At 37.0% G+C, this 18,283-nt stretch overlaps 1 protein-coding gene across 1 annotated transcript in view; it reads left to right on the top strand.

Annotated features, from left to right (window-relative positions):
* evc2 (EvC ciliary complex subunit 2) overlaps positions 1–18,283 on the top strand; it is a 98,188-nt gene that overhangs the window by 9,252 nt on the left and 70,653 nt on the right. Inside the window, exons 7-9 of the mRNA XM_088915261.1 lie at positions 715–780; positions 3,542–3,670; positions 7,462–7,613. Of these exons, the coding sequence (XP_088771387.1) occupies positions 715–780; positions 3,542–3,670; positions 7,462–7,613 (347 nt within the window). The remainder of the gene's footprint in view (positions 1–714; positions 781–3,541; positions 3,671–7,461; positions 7,614–18,283) is intronic.

Here is an 18,283-nt window from a genome sequence, read left to right as displayed (position 1 = left end):
AGACTTGATAAACCAAGACGCTTGCCTTCAGCATTTCATGGCCACTATTAAGTCTGCGAGTCTCTTGTTCTTGTTACTCTGTAGGAAGTAGTTACACTCTACTTGTTCCTGTACCATTTCTGCAACAGGCTGCCATACCACCCTCATCTCTGATACTCTTTCGGGGTTGGTGCAATATTTTCCAATGCCCATGGAGCAATCCTAACTCTTTCATGAAATTCTTGGATCAGTGTTCCCCTGAATCTTTCCATATACTGTACAGTACCTGAACCTTACACATCACAAACTGTCATTGAAGATGTTGCATCTATGTTATGGGGTTCCTTTAATATTTGGGTGGGGGCAGTCAGCATTATCCTCACTGGCTGGCTGCTGTTCCCTCAGCCAGACAAGGTTACGGCAAATAAACCTTTAATAAATTCCAAACATTCAATACTTTTTGTCTTTTCATTGCATTAATTAGGATTTGACAGAACCACTGAATTCATAATTACGGAATGCATGAAAAAATAATTACTAATTACATTTTGTGTCTCATTTTCTAAATAGGACTTTTCAGTAATTCAGTGTGATGATTCTACAGAATGCCTTTAGTTTTTACTTTAAAATGTCTCATACCTTACTGATATTACTAATATTTGTCTACAGATCTATAATGCTATAGTCGACACATTGTTGTATCTATTTTTATTTTTATTTTTGCTCTTTTCTTAGAATGACATTAATTTATTTGGTCCTGTGGTTGCGAATTTTACACTGAGGGTGAATTCAACAGCAAAGGTAAAGTGATCTCTTTTAAGTCCGGTCGAGAAGCAAAACCTATTATGCTGATACAAAAAGTGGCACACTGACCTCTTAAGAACTCAGAATTGATTTCTTCTGAGTAATGTAAACACTTGTCATCTTTATGAAGACATATTTGATTAGAGAGGGCTTTAGGGGTTTGATTAAAATGAACATACTGTATAGACTGAATTAAAGGAATTACTCATTCAAGATTTTTTTAGAAACAACAAAAACATTTCTATTTTAATTACATTTTTCATTTTATACCCACCCACGCGATTTGGAATTGCTTTACAGTTTGGCTTGCAGCCATAATCCCTATACCCAGACAGGCAGAGTACAGACATAGTTAGCCATTTATCACCATGAAATGCTGGTGGCTCTGTAACGACATACGAAATACAGTGCTAACTGGAGGGTAGGCGTTTCCCTCGCTGTTGTCAATGTAAGCCTAAAGGTTCCTTGAAAGTGATAGCCCTCACTGTTTTTGCTGGGAGCCAAGAGAACTAATCCCAACCCCTTCCTCAGTGAAGTTATTCGGAGGAATCCCAGTCATTTGGCTGGTGACACAACCCAGGCTTGAACAGGCAACATCAGAATCATAGAGCTCAACCAGCAAGCACTGTGTATTCAGTTTTTAAAGTTTAGTTTGTCAGTTTTTATTCGCTAGATCAGTGAGCTTTGCGTATGAGCTATAACACAGTCACATGTACTATAATTATTTGTGACAAGAACTATCAAATGTGTGAGTATGTTTTGCAGTGCATTATTTTTAGTATTCTATCATATTATTTTAGATGTGTCATTAATTCCAACTTTATGTTCCTGACTGCTGTGTTTACAGTGGAGGTTCAAATAGTTTTGTGATACATTCTTAACAAAAATTAGTAGATTCTAGTAAATGCAATTTAACAGGAACACCAGAGGGCAGTGTTTTATCATTTTCATCATTTTAAAATTCATATTCTGTAACTAGCTTTTTTTAAAATTCAGTGTAAGGTGTGTAGAATTTTCCTTTTTTAAAAAAATAATCTGCAGACTTTCAGTGGACAATAATAGTATGGTTCACATAAAATGTAATTACTGTAATCAGAAATGTAATGTGGGCTAGTTTCAGTGTGGTATATGAGATTGCTTGAACTCTTTAACAAAAAAAAAAGACCTTTGAGTTTGAAAGATAGTGTGCAATACAGCATGCCTTGCCTTCCAGCTGTACTAAGCATATACCCTAGATAGACAGTGTGACTGATTACATTCATTCTGAAATAATTTTATTGCTCGGGTACTGAAGGAAAAGTACATGCTCAAAAATATAAATTAGACTTTTAACTCCTCTTTTGCTTTTGTACATGTGTGTTGCTCAAGATGGTATCTATTTGCATGAGTGCCTGCAAATGCAACAGCAATAATTATTTTGCTACCTCTCTGTTTATTGTTTTCTCCAAAAGAAAATATTGAGTGAAATATTAAGATGCAAACAGTTACCTCCTAAAATTATTTTGGACCAAATACTTTTGATGAGCATCATACTACGAAAGAATAAATACATAAACCTCCAGATTGTATGGACTTCAGATTTTTCATGAAGGGCATATTCTGTAAATTGACAGAGTGTAAAAAGATTCTCCTGCTTTCAGTACCCGAATGAAAAAATACATTAATGAGGCTGCTGAATTAGGTATATAAGACTATGGGTTCATTCATCGATTCAGAGTCTAATCGTATCCTCTCTTTCGGAAGATAAACGTTTTGCTTAATGCTTGATTTTCTGTATTTTAAGAGTCCTCTCCGAAAATGAGTGCTGGGAATCGATTATTATTCTGGATTATTTCTCTTAAACATTTAGAATAATAATAATGTCTCATGTAAGGTCTGTTAAACAATGCAGGCCAAAGTTTATCTGACATGTTGCTAATTAACGTATTTGATTTGAGAATTAGGCTCAGATTTATTTTTTCCAATCAGACTGTTTTTCTGAAGTTTTGCACATTATTTTGTATTATATATACAGTACTTTGTTTTATATATGCTTTTTTTGTAAATTGAGTTGATTGTGAGAATGCTTGCTATGCTTTTCTTCTGATACTGGCATTCAGAGATTCAAAGCATCGAGTAGGAACCCTCAGCTATTTCAATAACCACCCAAGGCTTCCAAGTCTGATACAAAAAAAACATGACATAATGTATTTTGTGATGCAGCATATAATATTAACTATAAGTGAATTGTTATCTAGACCATTTCTACACGTTTCTTTGCTTGATTTTATCCTGTATTTTTATGTCCAAGCCTGATTATTTTTAATTGGATCCTCTTCAAGGGATCTCTCCTGTTCTGATTGTTTTCCCTGTGATTTGCTGTTCTTTTGAGAATGCCTATTACTTCTTAGCATTTATTACTGAATTCCACATGACTGGTAAGTTGTTTAGGCTAGTGTTCACATCCGAATGTCATTTCGGTGTGTTTATTTCTTGCTCATTAAGGAAGGGTTGCAGTTTAACGTTCGAAAACTGAAAGACCTTAAATCTTAAAGTAGCGTCAACATGAGTATCATTTCCCTGTTCCTGAATTAAATCTGTCTGCCAAAATTTGTGTATACTGTACATCATCCTCACTGTCATTCCCCATAACCTTCATGCTGATGAACAAATAATTATAAATTATATCCTATAAGAGGAAATGAGTGATGATACAGATAAAAGATTTAATCCTACATGCCCCTCTTTACAATTTCTATTTTATTTGTTTTTTTTTTAGGTTTCTCCAAATCATGGCATCCACTTTGTTGGCTTCTTGGTGGGATTCCTTGTCGCCTCCATTCTTATGACTCTGGCTTTCCTCCTATTTTCTTGGATTGGTATCCCACAAATGTCTTGTTGTAAAAGAGTAAGTATAGTTGCCACATATTTATAAAACGGATAGTTCCCGTCCTGAAATCTGATTGGCTGACACCCTTTCGAAGCCGTGCTATATTCGCTGATATACGCACACCCAGGAAGGACTTTAGACTTTTTGCTGTGTGATAAAGAAATATCAATGCGCTGACCAATAAGTTACGGTCAATCAAATCAATCGCGTAAGCTTTTAAAGATGACTTCTTAGCGTAGATAAGAAAGTTTGGATTCTGAGGTATTTGATACATGTATCTTCTTCTGCTGTCTTTGTTGCGCTGTTGAGGATCCTTGTGATTTTTTGTGCTCTCGTTGAATGATAATGTCACATAGTTTAAATCATTTTCATTCTTAGAAATGATCAAACGCTCGGTTAAAAGCAAGGGAGATTATGTCTGTTATAGTTATAGTGAGAGTTGGAAACCCAATTTTAATGACAAAGCGTTGGAGTGATATTCTGACAGGCAATGAGACCAGCGCCAGCGAAAACAAAATGCCTGACGAACTAGGGACTGGACAGCTTTTCAGTGCTTGTACGATCAAGGGAAATGTTCAAATAAATGTGCTAAAGAAATAAACAAAAAACAAGTAATTTATTCCTTTATCATATTGGCTAGCTAATGTCCTCTCTTTTCTAGTTAATGTTACTTATGGCTGTGTTTCTGCGTTGCGTAGCAACGAGGGACTATATTCTCAGATGGAGGAACGTACTGTAAATAGCTTAATTTTCGTGTTAAATCATTTTTTTAATTAAAATTCATTCTATATAGCAATCGCATATTTAGGGACAGTTTTATTAAAGCAATAAGGCACTTGAGGCCTGTGCTATATCGTGAATATAGTCACAGTTAAAAGGGTTGCCGGGTAACAATGGCTTTTAACTGTGACTATATTCACTCTCCTGCCTTATTGCTTAAATATATTGTAACGCAACGGGGGCTCAAGCGGGCGCCCTTGACGCATTAGGTTGGCCCCCCACCGTCGGGGGCTCGAACCCGGGACTCCCGCGTCACTCAACAGGGACCCAGCCCGGTGAGCCAAAGAGAGATCTCTCCACAGCCCAGTGGCTGTGGTCCTGCTATCACAGGGAAGGGCGGTGATGTCACCTGCTCTGGTAAGCCGGCTCTTACACAGTACCTGTCGGCCGTAAGCGTTACAATATACATACGGTATTTACTTCAGGATATTGTTCAAGTCTCTTCTTAAAAAGAAAATTGGTTACCTAAACAAAAAGGAGAATTTTGATTAAACCCCTAGGAAAAGCTAGTGCAAAACAATTACATAAAGCACCCAGGTTGTGTATGGCCTTCTTGGGGAGAAAGTTGCACAATTTCAGAAGGATTTCTGGAAAGACCCGCCAGTGCGTGAGGAATTAAAATTGACTCCTTTGGCAAAATATTCTTTGAATTGATTCTGCTTGGCAAGGCAAGATTGTGAGACGTAAATTCTGTTGCATCATTTAAAGATGGTATAAATTTGAAATAGGGTTATTTAACATATCCTGGCATGAGCTCGAGCCTTAATGCCAAGAAATATCTGTGTGATGTATGTAGTTATTTGTGCCTGGAGATGGAACAGACTGAGCTGGAAGGCTGTCTTGTCATGGCTCCAGTGTTCCTCTTAAAGATACAAAGCACTAGGCACTGGTAAAACAAAAGTAAAGCATTTTTCCAGTCAAGACGGAGAATGCATTTAAAATTCAATGTGTCGAAATAATGCCTTCAGATTTCAGCCAACAATTCTGTAATTTAGAAAAAGTCTGTAGTTATAACTGGAATGACCTGGCTTCTGGAGTGAAGAAATTGGAGTTGGGATGCCTTCTATAAGAGTTTAAAGGTGAACAGTGTGTTCATTGTTTATAATATAAAAAATGGTTATTATAGATACTCTGTTTCATATATATGATTAACATAAGTAAATATCCCCTCTTTCAAAGTAATACAGAGTCTCCTTCTTAATCAACACACTGAAATTCTCTGATAGTGAAAAAATACTCTAATATGTAACAGGTTTTGACTTATATTCTTCATTCTCTTGTACTTCTAAATCAAACGGTTTTAATTGCACATGACTATGTGCTTCCACATAATTGGACTTACAGTACGCATCCAAATAATTAGCTTAATTGACCTCTTATCACCTTCAGCTAAGTAAAGGATATTTTCCACTGGTACTATTCAGATATTGATTCATTTCTATTCACATTGTAATGATCTTTTTAGATACTGTAAATGTAATTTTGAATTAACTTGAACTAAAATTACTTAAAAACAAGTAAATAAGTGGGTATCAGAAAGCTCTAGTACAAATAATACAATAATAGAGTAAAGGACCCACAGACAACACTTAAGTCTCAGCATCATAGTTGGCCTCAATGAAAATATGGGCATCTTTTACAGCCTTAAAAATCCATTTTGCAGGGAACATTGTAAGTGTCTTCATGAATGTAAGAAGAATCACCCTGACAATAGCATTTATTACCATGCTATGAAGTGTGTATTGGTTGTGACCTCCTTCAAGGATTGGATGCATTTTTTGGCTGCTTTTGTTAATGATGTCTGACGTTAAAGCCACTGTGTGTGTTTCAGATTTTTAATTGAATCAGTGAAGGTTGTGATATGTTTATTCACAGCACTGGATTCTACTTTTCTGCTCCCCTAGGGGAATCTGTAATATAGCACTATCTCACTTTTGTGATGATGCATGTAACAACAGGAATGTCATTGTTTTATAATCTTTTTTAGGGCAAGATGATAATTTTAAATCATTTGAGGATCAAGAGTATATAATTTCTTAATATTTAAAACAAAATGATGTAAATTAAATTCTGAATAACCATTGTTGCTCTAAAACACAGTCTCTGGTCACACAGTGTGGTCAGATGTCACTAGCAAAGGAAACTGGATAGAAGACAGTGGCAGAAGTATGGCCTCTACAGCAAGCATTTACATTCTTTACCTTTCCCTTTACAGATTATTCTGCACTGTTTTTGTCTGGCTTCAGGTTGGGAATTTGTGTGCGTGAAATGTAGTAAAACAGAGGCAGAACAGTGGAAAACGTGTTTCTTTGGTTCCCGTTGTACATAACCGACAGATTTTTCCAGACAACAAATCTGACTTTAGTTGCCAATGGGAAGATATGAATAAAACATTTGAGGAGTCGAGTGTGTAGCAGATGTAGAGTTGTGATGGGACCAGTGGGCCAGCAGTCAAGAAACCTCTAATAACCCTTCACTTCTGGAAAATTTGTGGTAGAAATTACTGGTTAAAAGTAAATGCATGTGTATACCACGAGTACACCAAGGGGGTCCAACATCAACACATATTTCATTTTATTGTTAGTTTCTAGACATGGAGTGTCAGCAAAACTAAATATATGCAGGCTATTAGATCCAAAGGTTTGATTTAGTCATATCCCACTATTTCATATAATGAATACACCTATTTACTTTTCAGGTGGTGAATTCTAAGCGTGGTGTATATAAAGGGAAGTAACAATAGAATTCATGAAAATGTGTGCTTCCCCATTGCACTGTTTCCACAAAGAAGTTAAAAAATGCAGAGGTGAAAAGACCCAGTATTCATCTAGGATGCCAGAGAGAGGAAAATATGATAACACCAGAACAACGGCAAAAAAAAAGTTATGATTTAGATTTACATATTAGAAAAGTTTAATGCTGCAATATTGTAGTGAAAAGCAGTATTCTCACATGTTTTATTTTGTGCTCATGTCTGGTCAATTGCCTTATCCATCATTCCTAATGGTTGCACTGGCTTTTCCTTTCAGAAGAGGAGAGGTGGTCTTTCTGGGGACACTGACCCAGAATATGCAGTGTGCAACATCAGTGAGACAGCCAAAGAAGAGGCAGCCTTTGAGGATAAAATTGTCGACATTATGATCTTGGAGGATCCTCAAAACATGTACCAAGCTTTAGAAAAGTAAGTTTAAAAGTTCATTTCATTTTATGAAATTATTTAGATAATGTATTTTGATCAGTTCTCAGTTGTATTTGAGTTTTGTTACAGACGTATCATGTATTTGTTCTTTAAAATGATCTTGATTATCATAAGACTAGGTTTGTTAGCCTCCCTTAATTTTCCCCTTAATTCATTTTGTGAACTAATTTCATTTCTCTTCTGTATGGTGGTTACTGAAATTCTTTAATGGATGAAATGAAGTAAGTCCTTCTTTATGTGAATTGCACCGAAATTTTGTGAATATATTTGTGTACTGTACAAATGTATGAACATACTTCTGTTTCTTTTACTGTTACATGTTTGAAAAACTGGGTTAGAAATGGATCAGTACTGAAATCTCCTCATGATACAAACCTGGAAAGGTACTTAACTAATACAGATTGAGACAGGGCCTTATTACCAAGTCTCTCATATATAGCTTTTTTCAGTGAAAAAGGACATACATTTCTTTTGCTTTTGGGCATGAGTTTCAAAGTACTGCATGGAATTCATTCCATTAAGAGATGCTTAAAGTTCCATTAGTTTAGAGGAGAAGCAGTTTGATCCTTAGGGTGACAAATTAGTTTGTTTGTCCGTGACTTTTAATCTCACAAATTTATCATTCATCTAATATTTAAACAAAAATCCATGATGAATGTGTTCTTCTTTGAAAGCCAGTACTTTAACAGCAAAGTGCCTCTTTTAGTCTGACATTTTGTAATCTGCTTTGCCTACAGATTGGCATTAAATTTACTTAATTTCCCATCTACTGAGCACCAAAACACTTCATGCCTACATTATAATGTAGGAAGATTATTCAAATCATGAATAATTAGATTTAAACATGATACATTGCCAGGGAATCCTTTTGACTCGTCTCTGTAATGTTCACTGGAGAATTATCTGTGCTTGAGAATTACTGTGTTAGTTGTCTAAGGATTTTTGTGAAAAATTAATTTCAAAATGATTCATGAGCTACTAGAAATTGACTTATTGTGTTGTTGCCATTATACATTTTATGTTATACAGGGTGAGAACATTCCAATTAGCTTATTTTTTCATACTAATAAGCATGCAGAGGTTCACAAGGGACCATTTTCAGTTCCGTTGGCTATATCAGATATGTACCTTTCTCTATATTTCCAAAAAGTCTAAAGTATTGCAAGTTTTTCTGAGTTGTCTATAGCTCCTTTCCATTAAAATTAGCTCCATCATTATCAGAGACACAAAGTTCATTATAGTCAGCAGAATGCTTAAAAAATGTAATTCCAATTTGTGTGTGGTGCCTCGTACCATACTGTCATTTAGTGACTATTAGATGGCACCATAGTAGATAGGAGCCTGTCTATGCCTTTGGAGTAGTGTGACCTCCATGAAGTGGTTATTAGTCACAACTCAACCTTCCAGTCCACCAACAAGTTGCTATTCCTTCAAAGGTTGAGGTCCAACAGGGAAACCTAATTCAGATGTACTGTATGAAGGTTTCTGGGTTTCAAGATTCTTGATTCAATCTCTCTAAAGCAGTGGGTCTCAAACTTTTTCAACCAAGTACCACCCCTGATCAAACCAAAGCATCCAAGTACCACCTACAAGTCATCTTCTCATAGGAACCCCAGAAAATCTCAATGACCAATATGAGCGCACGTGTGTGCACACACTCACACTCACATACACATATAATAAATATTATAATAATAAACTTTATTTGATATAGCGCCTTTAAAGGTGGCTTCTCAAAGTGCTTTACAGAAAAAAAACAGGAACAACAACAAATAAAAATAAACAATAAAAAAGCACCATTTCAGTGAGAGGGGTGAACCTGTTTAGTCGAGCAAAGCAGATGTGAAGTCATTTTTCGAGCCTTGATACTATTCACAACAGAGTCTAACAGATTTTAAATTGTCAGGCATTTTCTTGGCGGCAAAGGTCTCGCGGTGGATGTTGCAATGCGTCCATTCATTTCTGGAGCAACCTTTCTAATTTGTGCAACTACAACGCTGTTTCGGCTTGTCATTGCTCTAGCACCGTCTACAAACTCCGACGCATTTTATCCAGTCGATGCTATTCTCTCCGATAAATTCATTCAGAAGCTGAAATATGCGCTCTCCTGTAGTTCCTGTTGGTAGCGGCTTACAGAACAGAAAGTCCTCATGGGACATGCCCTCAAACTCGTATCTAACGTAAACGAGCAAATTGGCCAAATCGACTACAGACTCATCTAATTGCAGTGAAAAGCATCTGCTCATCTTAACGCGCTCTATCAGCGTACTTTTTATATCATCCGCCATTTCAATAATTATGAGTGACTGTGTCTTTCAGAGGGGGCAGCAGGTCGAGCTGTTTAACAGCTTTTTCTCCACACATAATACGTGTCAGCTTTTTGCCAACGGTAAATAAGGTTCCTCAAAAATAGTGTGGGGCTTACCTGCTTTAGCAATCTGCAAGCTTGCAATTTTTCCCGTTTCCGTTTCAGGAGTCTGTCTCAGAAGTTAAAAGAAGTTTTTATTTCATGCGCATGGGAGTGACACACGGTGACGCTCTGTGTATTTTTCTCAAATTAACCTAGAACAGTTCTTAAATATTTTTCTGTTACAGTACCTATCACGCTTTCCTGTGCTCACAAGATTACCAGCGTTCATAGCACGCATTTCTATGCATTCCTGTGTTTACAACATTGGCATTGTTCCAAAATCACGCACATTCTCCTACCTCCCTATTTGCTGGAGATAGCTTTTTTTTAAATACAATTGGTCACTTACGTTCGTAGCACGGATTCCTGTAGAATGGTATAGAATTACATTGTAGCTCTGTGTCCACTCAAGTACTAGCGCACGCTGTACCGTAGTACGTGGGCTGCATATTCGACACGTATTAAAATAGAAAATATGAAAACCGGTCCCGATTTTTCAGTGCACACAACAAAGTTCCAGGGTCATATGGCGTACCAGCTGGCGGTGCTCCGCGTACCACTCCTGGTACGCGTACCACAGTTTGAGGACCACTGCTCTAAAGCATGCTCTGCCTTGGTATTGTGGGGTTCTTTAGTGGGTAGAGAGCCTGTAGTGGATCTTGGTTTCTCTCTCTTCTTTTCAGCTTCTCTTTCACTTGATTTCTCGGCTTGGTAACAGTCTTGACCCTGGACCCTGGTTTCAATTCTGGACCTGGGGTGCTATCTGCATGCACTTGTATGTTCCCCCTTTGTTTGCGTGGGTTTCCTTCAGGAGCTCCTGTTTCCTTCCACAGTCCAAAGACATACTGGTTGGTTAATTGGCTTCTGGAAAAAAATGGACCTGGTGTAAGTACTGTATGTGTGTATCTGTGTTTGTGTCTGTGTGTGCCCTGCGATGGACTGGCGTCCCATCCAAGGGGTATCCTTCCTTACACCTGTTTCTTGTCAGGATATACTCCAGCACCCCCATGACACCAACTTGCATTAAGCAGTTAGAAAATGGCTGGATGGATTGTATTATAGATCCAGAGTCTTATCTTCAGCCAAGCCGGGTGAAGCACCAGGGCATCTACACAGCCCATGAGAGGACACTTCCTCTTTCTCCACTAACAGAACATTTGGAAAAAACAAGAAGTTTACTCTACTAATTTTTATATTTCTGTTCATCTGCACAAAAGGTTTTTGTGCAAAATATTCTTTAACAAATTCCTTTATAGTCATCTGAACATCACAGAAGCTTCCTTTTCATTTTCATTCACATTTATGCACACAAACAGGTACACCAGACACAGAGATTATCTTGTGTCTTCTAAACTAGTATACCTGAAATGGGTATGCTGTATACTATATACAGTATATAATATAAATTAATGTTTTTTGTTTTTATTTTCTGTCGCAACCTACTGTTTTTAAGTGATTATTTAAAGTAAAAATTGATTTCTCTCTTCAAATACTTCACTTTTTAAAAAAGTTTACAATGAAAAGTTCTTGTGTACTTAATGTCTAAAGCCTGCTATGAGTTATGCTGTACAAGTGAAGTGATAAATTTAATTATGAACCTGTTTTAATAATCCTGATTGACAACATCTTCTCATTTTGAATACTGGTTAGATCAGTCAGAGCATAACTTTGTAAATTTCTTCAAAGCTACCTAATCACTGGTGGAAAAATCACAGTCTGTCTTATTTAACAATGGAAGTTACTGTAGAATGAGTACAAATGAAGCCAGGACATAAAGGATTGATAAGACTCACACTGAGCCTAAATCCTCTGCTGTTCACCTTGGGTGTAAATGTTGTGGGCAGTGATCTCCCAGATGTTTGATGTGATAAAATATTGTAATTTGACTTAATGCTCTGATGTCTTTTTTTCCGCATGATTTTGTAGGGCTTAAAAAATTAAATTTTAATTTATTCCTGTTATTTTTATATGCTTCAGTCAGCCAATTTAATGAGTTCAAAACCCCCAGATCCCTGCAACTAGAAATAACCATAAAAAATGTTCAGAGGTCTTTGCATAATTTAGAAGCGATGCTTTATTTTAGTACCTAAGGAGACACCCCTAGTGATCTAACATTGGAGCATTTTCTCAGATGGATCATACTGCTTATTTATGATTTTAGAACCACAGGTTTTTAGCAGAGTTACCCTGAAAGTAAAGTAGCCTGTGTCCAGACTCAATGATTGACAAGTGAGAACCTAATAATTAGTAGCAGGTGTTTTTGGTTTACTTAAATTTCAGTCCATTTGAGTCAGTTATGTAATCCCCACCTTCAGATTCAGACATCTAATTTATTGTTGTAGTCGATTCCCCTGTCGATGGATTTGCCACTGAAGGCAATGCTTCAAATCCTTTTTGAAACCCATCTGACTGCCCTTTAAACTTGTTAGTTGTAACACTTGTGGTGTAGAGATTAGAACTCTGAACTTGTAGCTTGAAGGTTGTATGTACAAGCCTGGATAAGACACTGATGATGTTCCTTTGAGAAAAGTACAGTACTTCAGTCATGTTTTTTTCTGTACACACCCAAGTATGAAATAGGTAGAAAAGCAGGGTGCTTTGGATTGTGTCATCAGTAAAATGAATATCATGAAAATGAAATATTTTTGGTAGTGGATCACTGTTGAACAGTGAACAGAACAGTACCACTGTTTTGCAAGGCTTGTCCAGATTTCGTGTAGACGTTCTCTCCACATTATAAATGTATAAACATTTAAGTATGGCGTCATGCTGTGTCTCCAGCTTTTTCTAACCAAAAAAGTGGGGCTGTGCTTGTAGAATCCAAAAGCAGGGGTTACTCAAAAGTGTAAAAGTGAATTAAGTTTAAAATACAGTGATTTTAGAAGCTACATGCCAAAAATAGAAAAGCGTTTCAGTGTTTATGGTATGCTGTACTTTTCTTACCAGACGAATTAGTATTAAAGAAATAAAATGTAAGCCCTGCATTTACAGTATGAAGGAAACAAGTAACTCTAGCACTTAATAAATACAACAAATTGTTATGCTCAAGTACATAAATCTGATTACAAGGATTTCATGAAAATGGAAATAAACAGATTTTTAAATCCAGTTTCCTTGTTAACAATTTTCATTTTTACAAATTAAATCTCATGGAACATGACAGAAGAGTTTGATTACTTAATTCCTTGCTGGCATATGGACTCTTTTTAGATTGTAAATTTGACTGCCCTGAATATCACTTTAGTGCAGAGCCCTGTCTTTTTCATTGTCTGAGTCAGTCACCACCAAAAGTGGTGAGTAGTTGACTAAAAGTATTTTCTTTTTATATATATCAAGAAAATATATATATATTGATGGAAATATCAAGTTTTAGAAAAACCCACAACTCAAGGTATTTCCTGTTTGTCTGTGCAGCACTGATTCTGTCATCTTGCCTGATGCCTGTGAAAAATGACTTTATTTGGCAGAGTCTTTTTCTTTGAAGTGTTTTTCTTTATTGTATTTGCTTATACAAATAGAAATAACCGCGGGCTGCAAAGCTTGTTTTCTGTGATCAATCAAAGTCTTTACCCTGGCAAGGTTCATGATAAAGGAAACAAAATGTTCCCTTTCAATTGTACCTTGAGATGATATTCCCTGAAAGCTGTTCTATAAAATAAAGAATAATATTAATTTGAATATCTTGCTGGCATGGAAGTTAATATCAATGAAAGCCTAAAGCTAAGGCCACCCTTTAGAAAGTTTATAATTATTATATAACTCACAGTCTTCAACAACCAGGTATGTCATTATTCTGAATTTGCATAGCAGATATATTTATCCATTTGATCCTTAAATGCAGCAACAACAGTAGATTCTTGCACTTTTTAAATTAAATATTGATTTTAAGGATTATTTTCTGCTTATTTCACTTATAGAAATTGTGATTGTGGCTAATGACCTACCAAAGAACTGAATACTGAATCTATAATAATTGCCTGTTGCTTATTTGCCCCCACAAAATGTTCTTGACCAAGAAGTCTTGATTGGAACACGAATCAGTCATGTATTCACAGTTACAGCTATAAACGGTCTGTTTTTTTAATTCCAAGGTATTGTTGATACTTTTATGTATTTTGTATCTAAAGTGCGGAAGTCACTTACTGTTCTAAGTAAGTGTTTACTCCTGTGCTGTTTCCAGCATAATGAGTTAGCTGATGAGAAGTACGGTATTCAGAAAGTTACAGAACAGTTACATGCTCATGTTTTTGAAGTGTTGAAGTTCTTTCGAAATATAGACTTTCAAACAATGTGTTCATAGAAAAGGGTTACTTCTGTGCATGATGCTGTATGTATATTAAAACAGTCAGTTAGCATGATTAATTTGCTTTGGAGACGCTTATTAAGGCAACTTAAAATATTTTTAAGCTTCTGTGTAATGTTTAAGTTTAAAGGAAATCAATCATGCTAACTGTAAAATATATTAATAAAATGACAGTAAGGCTAGCACAAAGTGGAAATGTAAAACAAATGCCACTGTGCAAGCAAATTCTAAAGACTAATGATAATTCGCCCCCTGTAGTCAGGGAATACTGAGCAGCCATATCACCCTGCAACTCACAACTGGCAACCCACGGAAGCTCAGCAGGTGTGAGCCTGGTCAGTACCTGGATGGGAGACCTCCTGGGAAAAACTAAGGTTGCTGCTGGAAGAGGTGTTAGTGAGGCCAGCAGGGGGCGCAAACCCTGCAGTCCATGTGGGTCCTAATGCCCCAGTATATAGTGACGGGGACACTATACTGTAAATAAGCGCCGTCCTTCGGATGAGACATAAAACTGAGGTCCTGACTCTCTGTGGTCATTAAAAATCCCAGGGTGTTTCTTGAAAAGAGTAGGGGTGTAACCCTGGCGTCCTGGCCAAGTTTCCCATGCCTCCTAATAATTCCCCTCTATGAATTGGCTACATTACTTTGTCCTCCTCCTCCTCCCCACTCCGACGGCATTTCTTGGTCGCAGTTAATGGCAACGTCAGCTCAAAGATTTGGTTCAAACCACCAAATGGAGACTGGTGTGCTGACAAGCGGATCCTGCTGATGCGGGATTAATGCTAGGAAAGAGAGAGAGTCAGGGAATACTGAGCATACAGACTTAATAGATTGTAATTACTTGGTCTGGTTTTTCCATCCTTATTATAGATGGGAACTACATTAGCAATTCTCCAGTCCCTGGGCACCACCCCTGTCTGAAGGTATTGTTGGAAGAGTTGTGTCAGTGGCTTTTGAATAACATCTCTCATTTTGTTTGATATAATTTGTTAAGATCCCATCAGATCCTGGGTATTTATAAATCTTGAGTGCCTGAGTGCTTGTCGTACTTGACAAAGTTCTCCATCTTCTATGCCAATATAGCCTAGTCCTTCTGTTGCCTCATGCATTTTGTTGTCTTCTACCTTAGTGAATACCTGAGTGAAATACTTAGCCATTTCCCTTTCATTGTCTAGTAGTTAACCGTGTTGGTCTTGGCTATGTTTTACTTCATGCTTGTCAGTTCTTTTGCTGTTTGAGCACTGAAAGAACTTTTTGTGCAGTTTAAGCTTCATTGCAATATTGTCTTCAGTTTCTCTCTGCACTCTGCAGCTCCCACATGCAAATTCACACAGTCACGCAATAACCCTTTATCTACCCCATACAACCTTAATATGGTTGTCCAGACACCTCAACAATCCCGTTACAAAGGGTTGAACTGGAAAATATATATTTAAAGGGCTTATCAATAGGTGTATGTTAAAGACCACCTAATGCAAATATAAGCACAGATAGCTTACAGTAAAAAATCGTGAAGTTACGTAGCAAACGTGATGTTATATTGATGGGAAATTTCACTTTTCCACACATAAATTGGGATATTGTGATGGGTAATACAGATGCTGTAATTGTTAATGATTGTGTCTTAACATAGTTTATAAAAGCATTCACTAGGCATTCACTAAGATACTTTTACTGCCAGCAGCCATATCACCCTGCAACTCACAACTGGTAACCTACTGAAGCTAAGCATCTGTGAGCCTGGTCAGTACCTGGATGGGAGACCTCCTGGGAAAAAGCAAGGTTGCTGATGGAAGAAATGTTAGTGGGGCCAGCAGGGTCCTAGTGCCCCAGTATAGTGATTGGGATACTATACTGTAAAAAGGCGCCGTCCTTTGGATGAGACATAAAACCGAGGTTCTGACTCTCTGTGGTCAATTCCCCCTGGTCTGGAAATCCTGATCTGGAAACATGTTTTTGAATGATTTAATTGAGATATTAAGAAAAAAAATCAGTTAGGATGAGAGCATTCCATAGACTCTGTAAAAGGGTTAATAATACTAAGACATAGAAAAAGAGTACGATAACTTTATTAGCCATATATAATTTCTTGCATTAGGAATTTGTCTTTTCGCATACCACAGCTTGCTCTCCATGAAACACACAGGCACACAGATGGGGAGAGAGAATCTTGGGGTCAGAGCGCAGGGTCAGTCATTTATACAGTGCCCCTAGAGCAGCTGGGGTTAAGGGCCTTGCTCAGGGGCCCAATGGAGTAGGATTCCTCTGCCAGCTGCAGGATTTTAACCGGCAATCTTCCAGCCACAGGCGCAGATCCTTAGCCGCAGTGCTACCACTCCGCTTTGCCCCCTAATGTGGACATACAGCCACAGGTACAAAAAATATATTAGAGTTGCTGAGAGGAAAATGGATAAGAATATTGTAATAGAGTAAAAAAATAATAGGAAGCACTTTTTTACTGCAGCAGTTAATGCGGGAATAAATTGTTTGGGAGATATCAGTGATTAATAATAGAAGACAGTAATGGTACAGTTGACAAATTAAAAAAGAGTTCCCATAAGTCTTCATAAAACTCAAAAAGCATGTCCTACGTTATACATGTCCTACTCCAACAGTAGTGGGCAATTATAGCATAACAGATACTGAGATTCTAGAGGGGCTATGTTAATGAAGATAAATCTTATAATTCTTGAGGAGATTTGATTCAAGTATAGAAAATCCTAAGGTGTTATAGATGGGTTCAACTCAGAGGACTTTTTCACTCTTGGTATTGAGACAAGGGCACACTTGGTGTGACAATTGGTAACTCAGCAGAATTTAATTTGGGACAGACAATAATAATGACTCAAAGAGAAGTGCATGTCTGGAAAAAGCTTCTCAGCCAGGTGATTGCGGCTTAAACTCTGGGAACCTTTAAGAAATGGCTGGATTAAATTTTTGATTAATTTAGAAATTAAACTACAGAAAAAAATTGATGGGGCTAAATTGCCTCCTTTTATTTGTGACCTTTCATCAATTATGTTCTTATCCAAAGGTAGTGTTGTCAAGCAGTGCTTTTCTTTTTAACACATGCAGTGTTTATATGCAGGCTGTTATTCTGTTATCAGGCTGAGTACTGAGGCTGAGAAAATAAACAAGGGTTGTATACTGTAAACACCTTATTTGGAAAATGGTGGCAATATTGATTTAAATCTAAATTAAATATATTAAATTTGAAGATAACCTTTTGAATTATTAGTGAGATATTAGCTTGTGAAAAGCTTGTGCTTTTATAATGTTGGCTGTCACTTGTCTGTGCATGTTTGATTTTCACTTGGAATTCTAGTGCTGGATTGTACAGTACTACCCATTATATCAAAGAGCCAAGCAGAGTGATTTCGATCAGTTTTTGTTGTTTTTAAAGGAATCCACCTAGAATGGTTAAACGTGTAGTGATAAATTATTTAGAATATTCATAAAAAATAAGTTATTCTTTCACAAAAGATGTTGGTGCTTAAAAGAATAAAATAACATTTAAAAAACAGATATGTGTTAAAATGGATTACGAGCCTTTCATTAGCGTGTATGCCCAGCTGCTGTGCTGTATGGATTCCACTCTGTAAGCTGCAGGTTATATTAGAATGTGGCTCCATTCGCAGGCATGCCATACTTTGCAAGAAATGCAGTTATTACGTTAGTAATAATTCAGATTACAACCGAAATGGATGACTCTGATTGTACTAAACCTATGCACTCTTAAATCTTTTTCCATAGCAGGACTTATTGATTATGATGATGACATTGGGAGCCTTACTGACCTGATGACTTCTAATTCTGTAGTGTCAGACTTCATGGTCTTGATAGCACTGAGTCTGACAGGGCTGCTCGTCTTCATGGCTCACTGCCGTGGAGTTTTGACATACCCATTCAGAAATCCCAGGTGTTTTTTCTGCTAGAATG

This window comes from Atractosteus spatula, chromosome 1 (assembly GCF_055471065.1).
Source record: "Atractosteus spatula isolate fAtrSpa1 chromosome 1, fAtrSpa1.hap1, whole genome shotgun sequence".
Lineage (NCBI taxonomy): Eukaryota > Metazoa > Chordata > Actinopteri > Semionotiformes > Lepisosteidae > Atractosteus > Atractosteus spatula.
The sequence above is the reverse complement of the archived record's forward strand: the minus strand, read 5'-3'. Positions and strand labels throughout refer to the sequence as shown.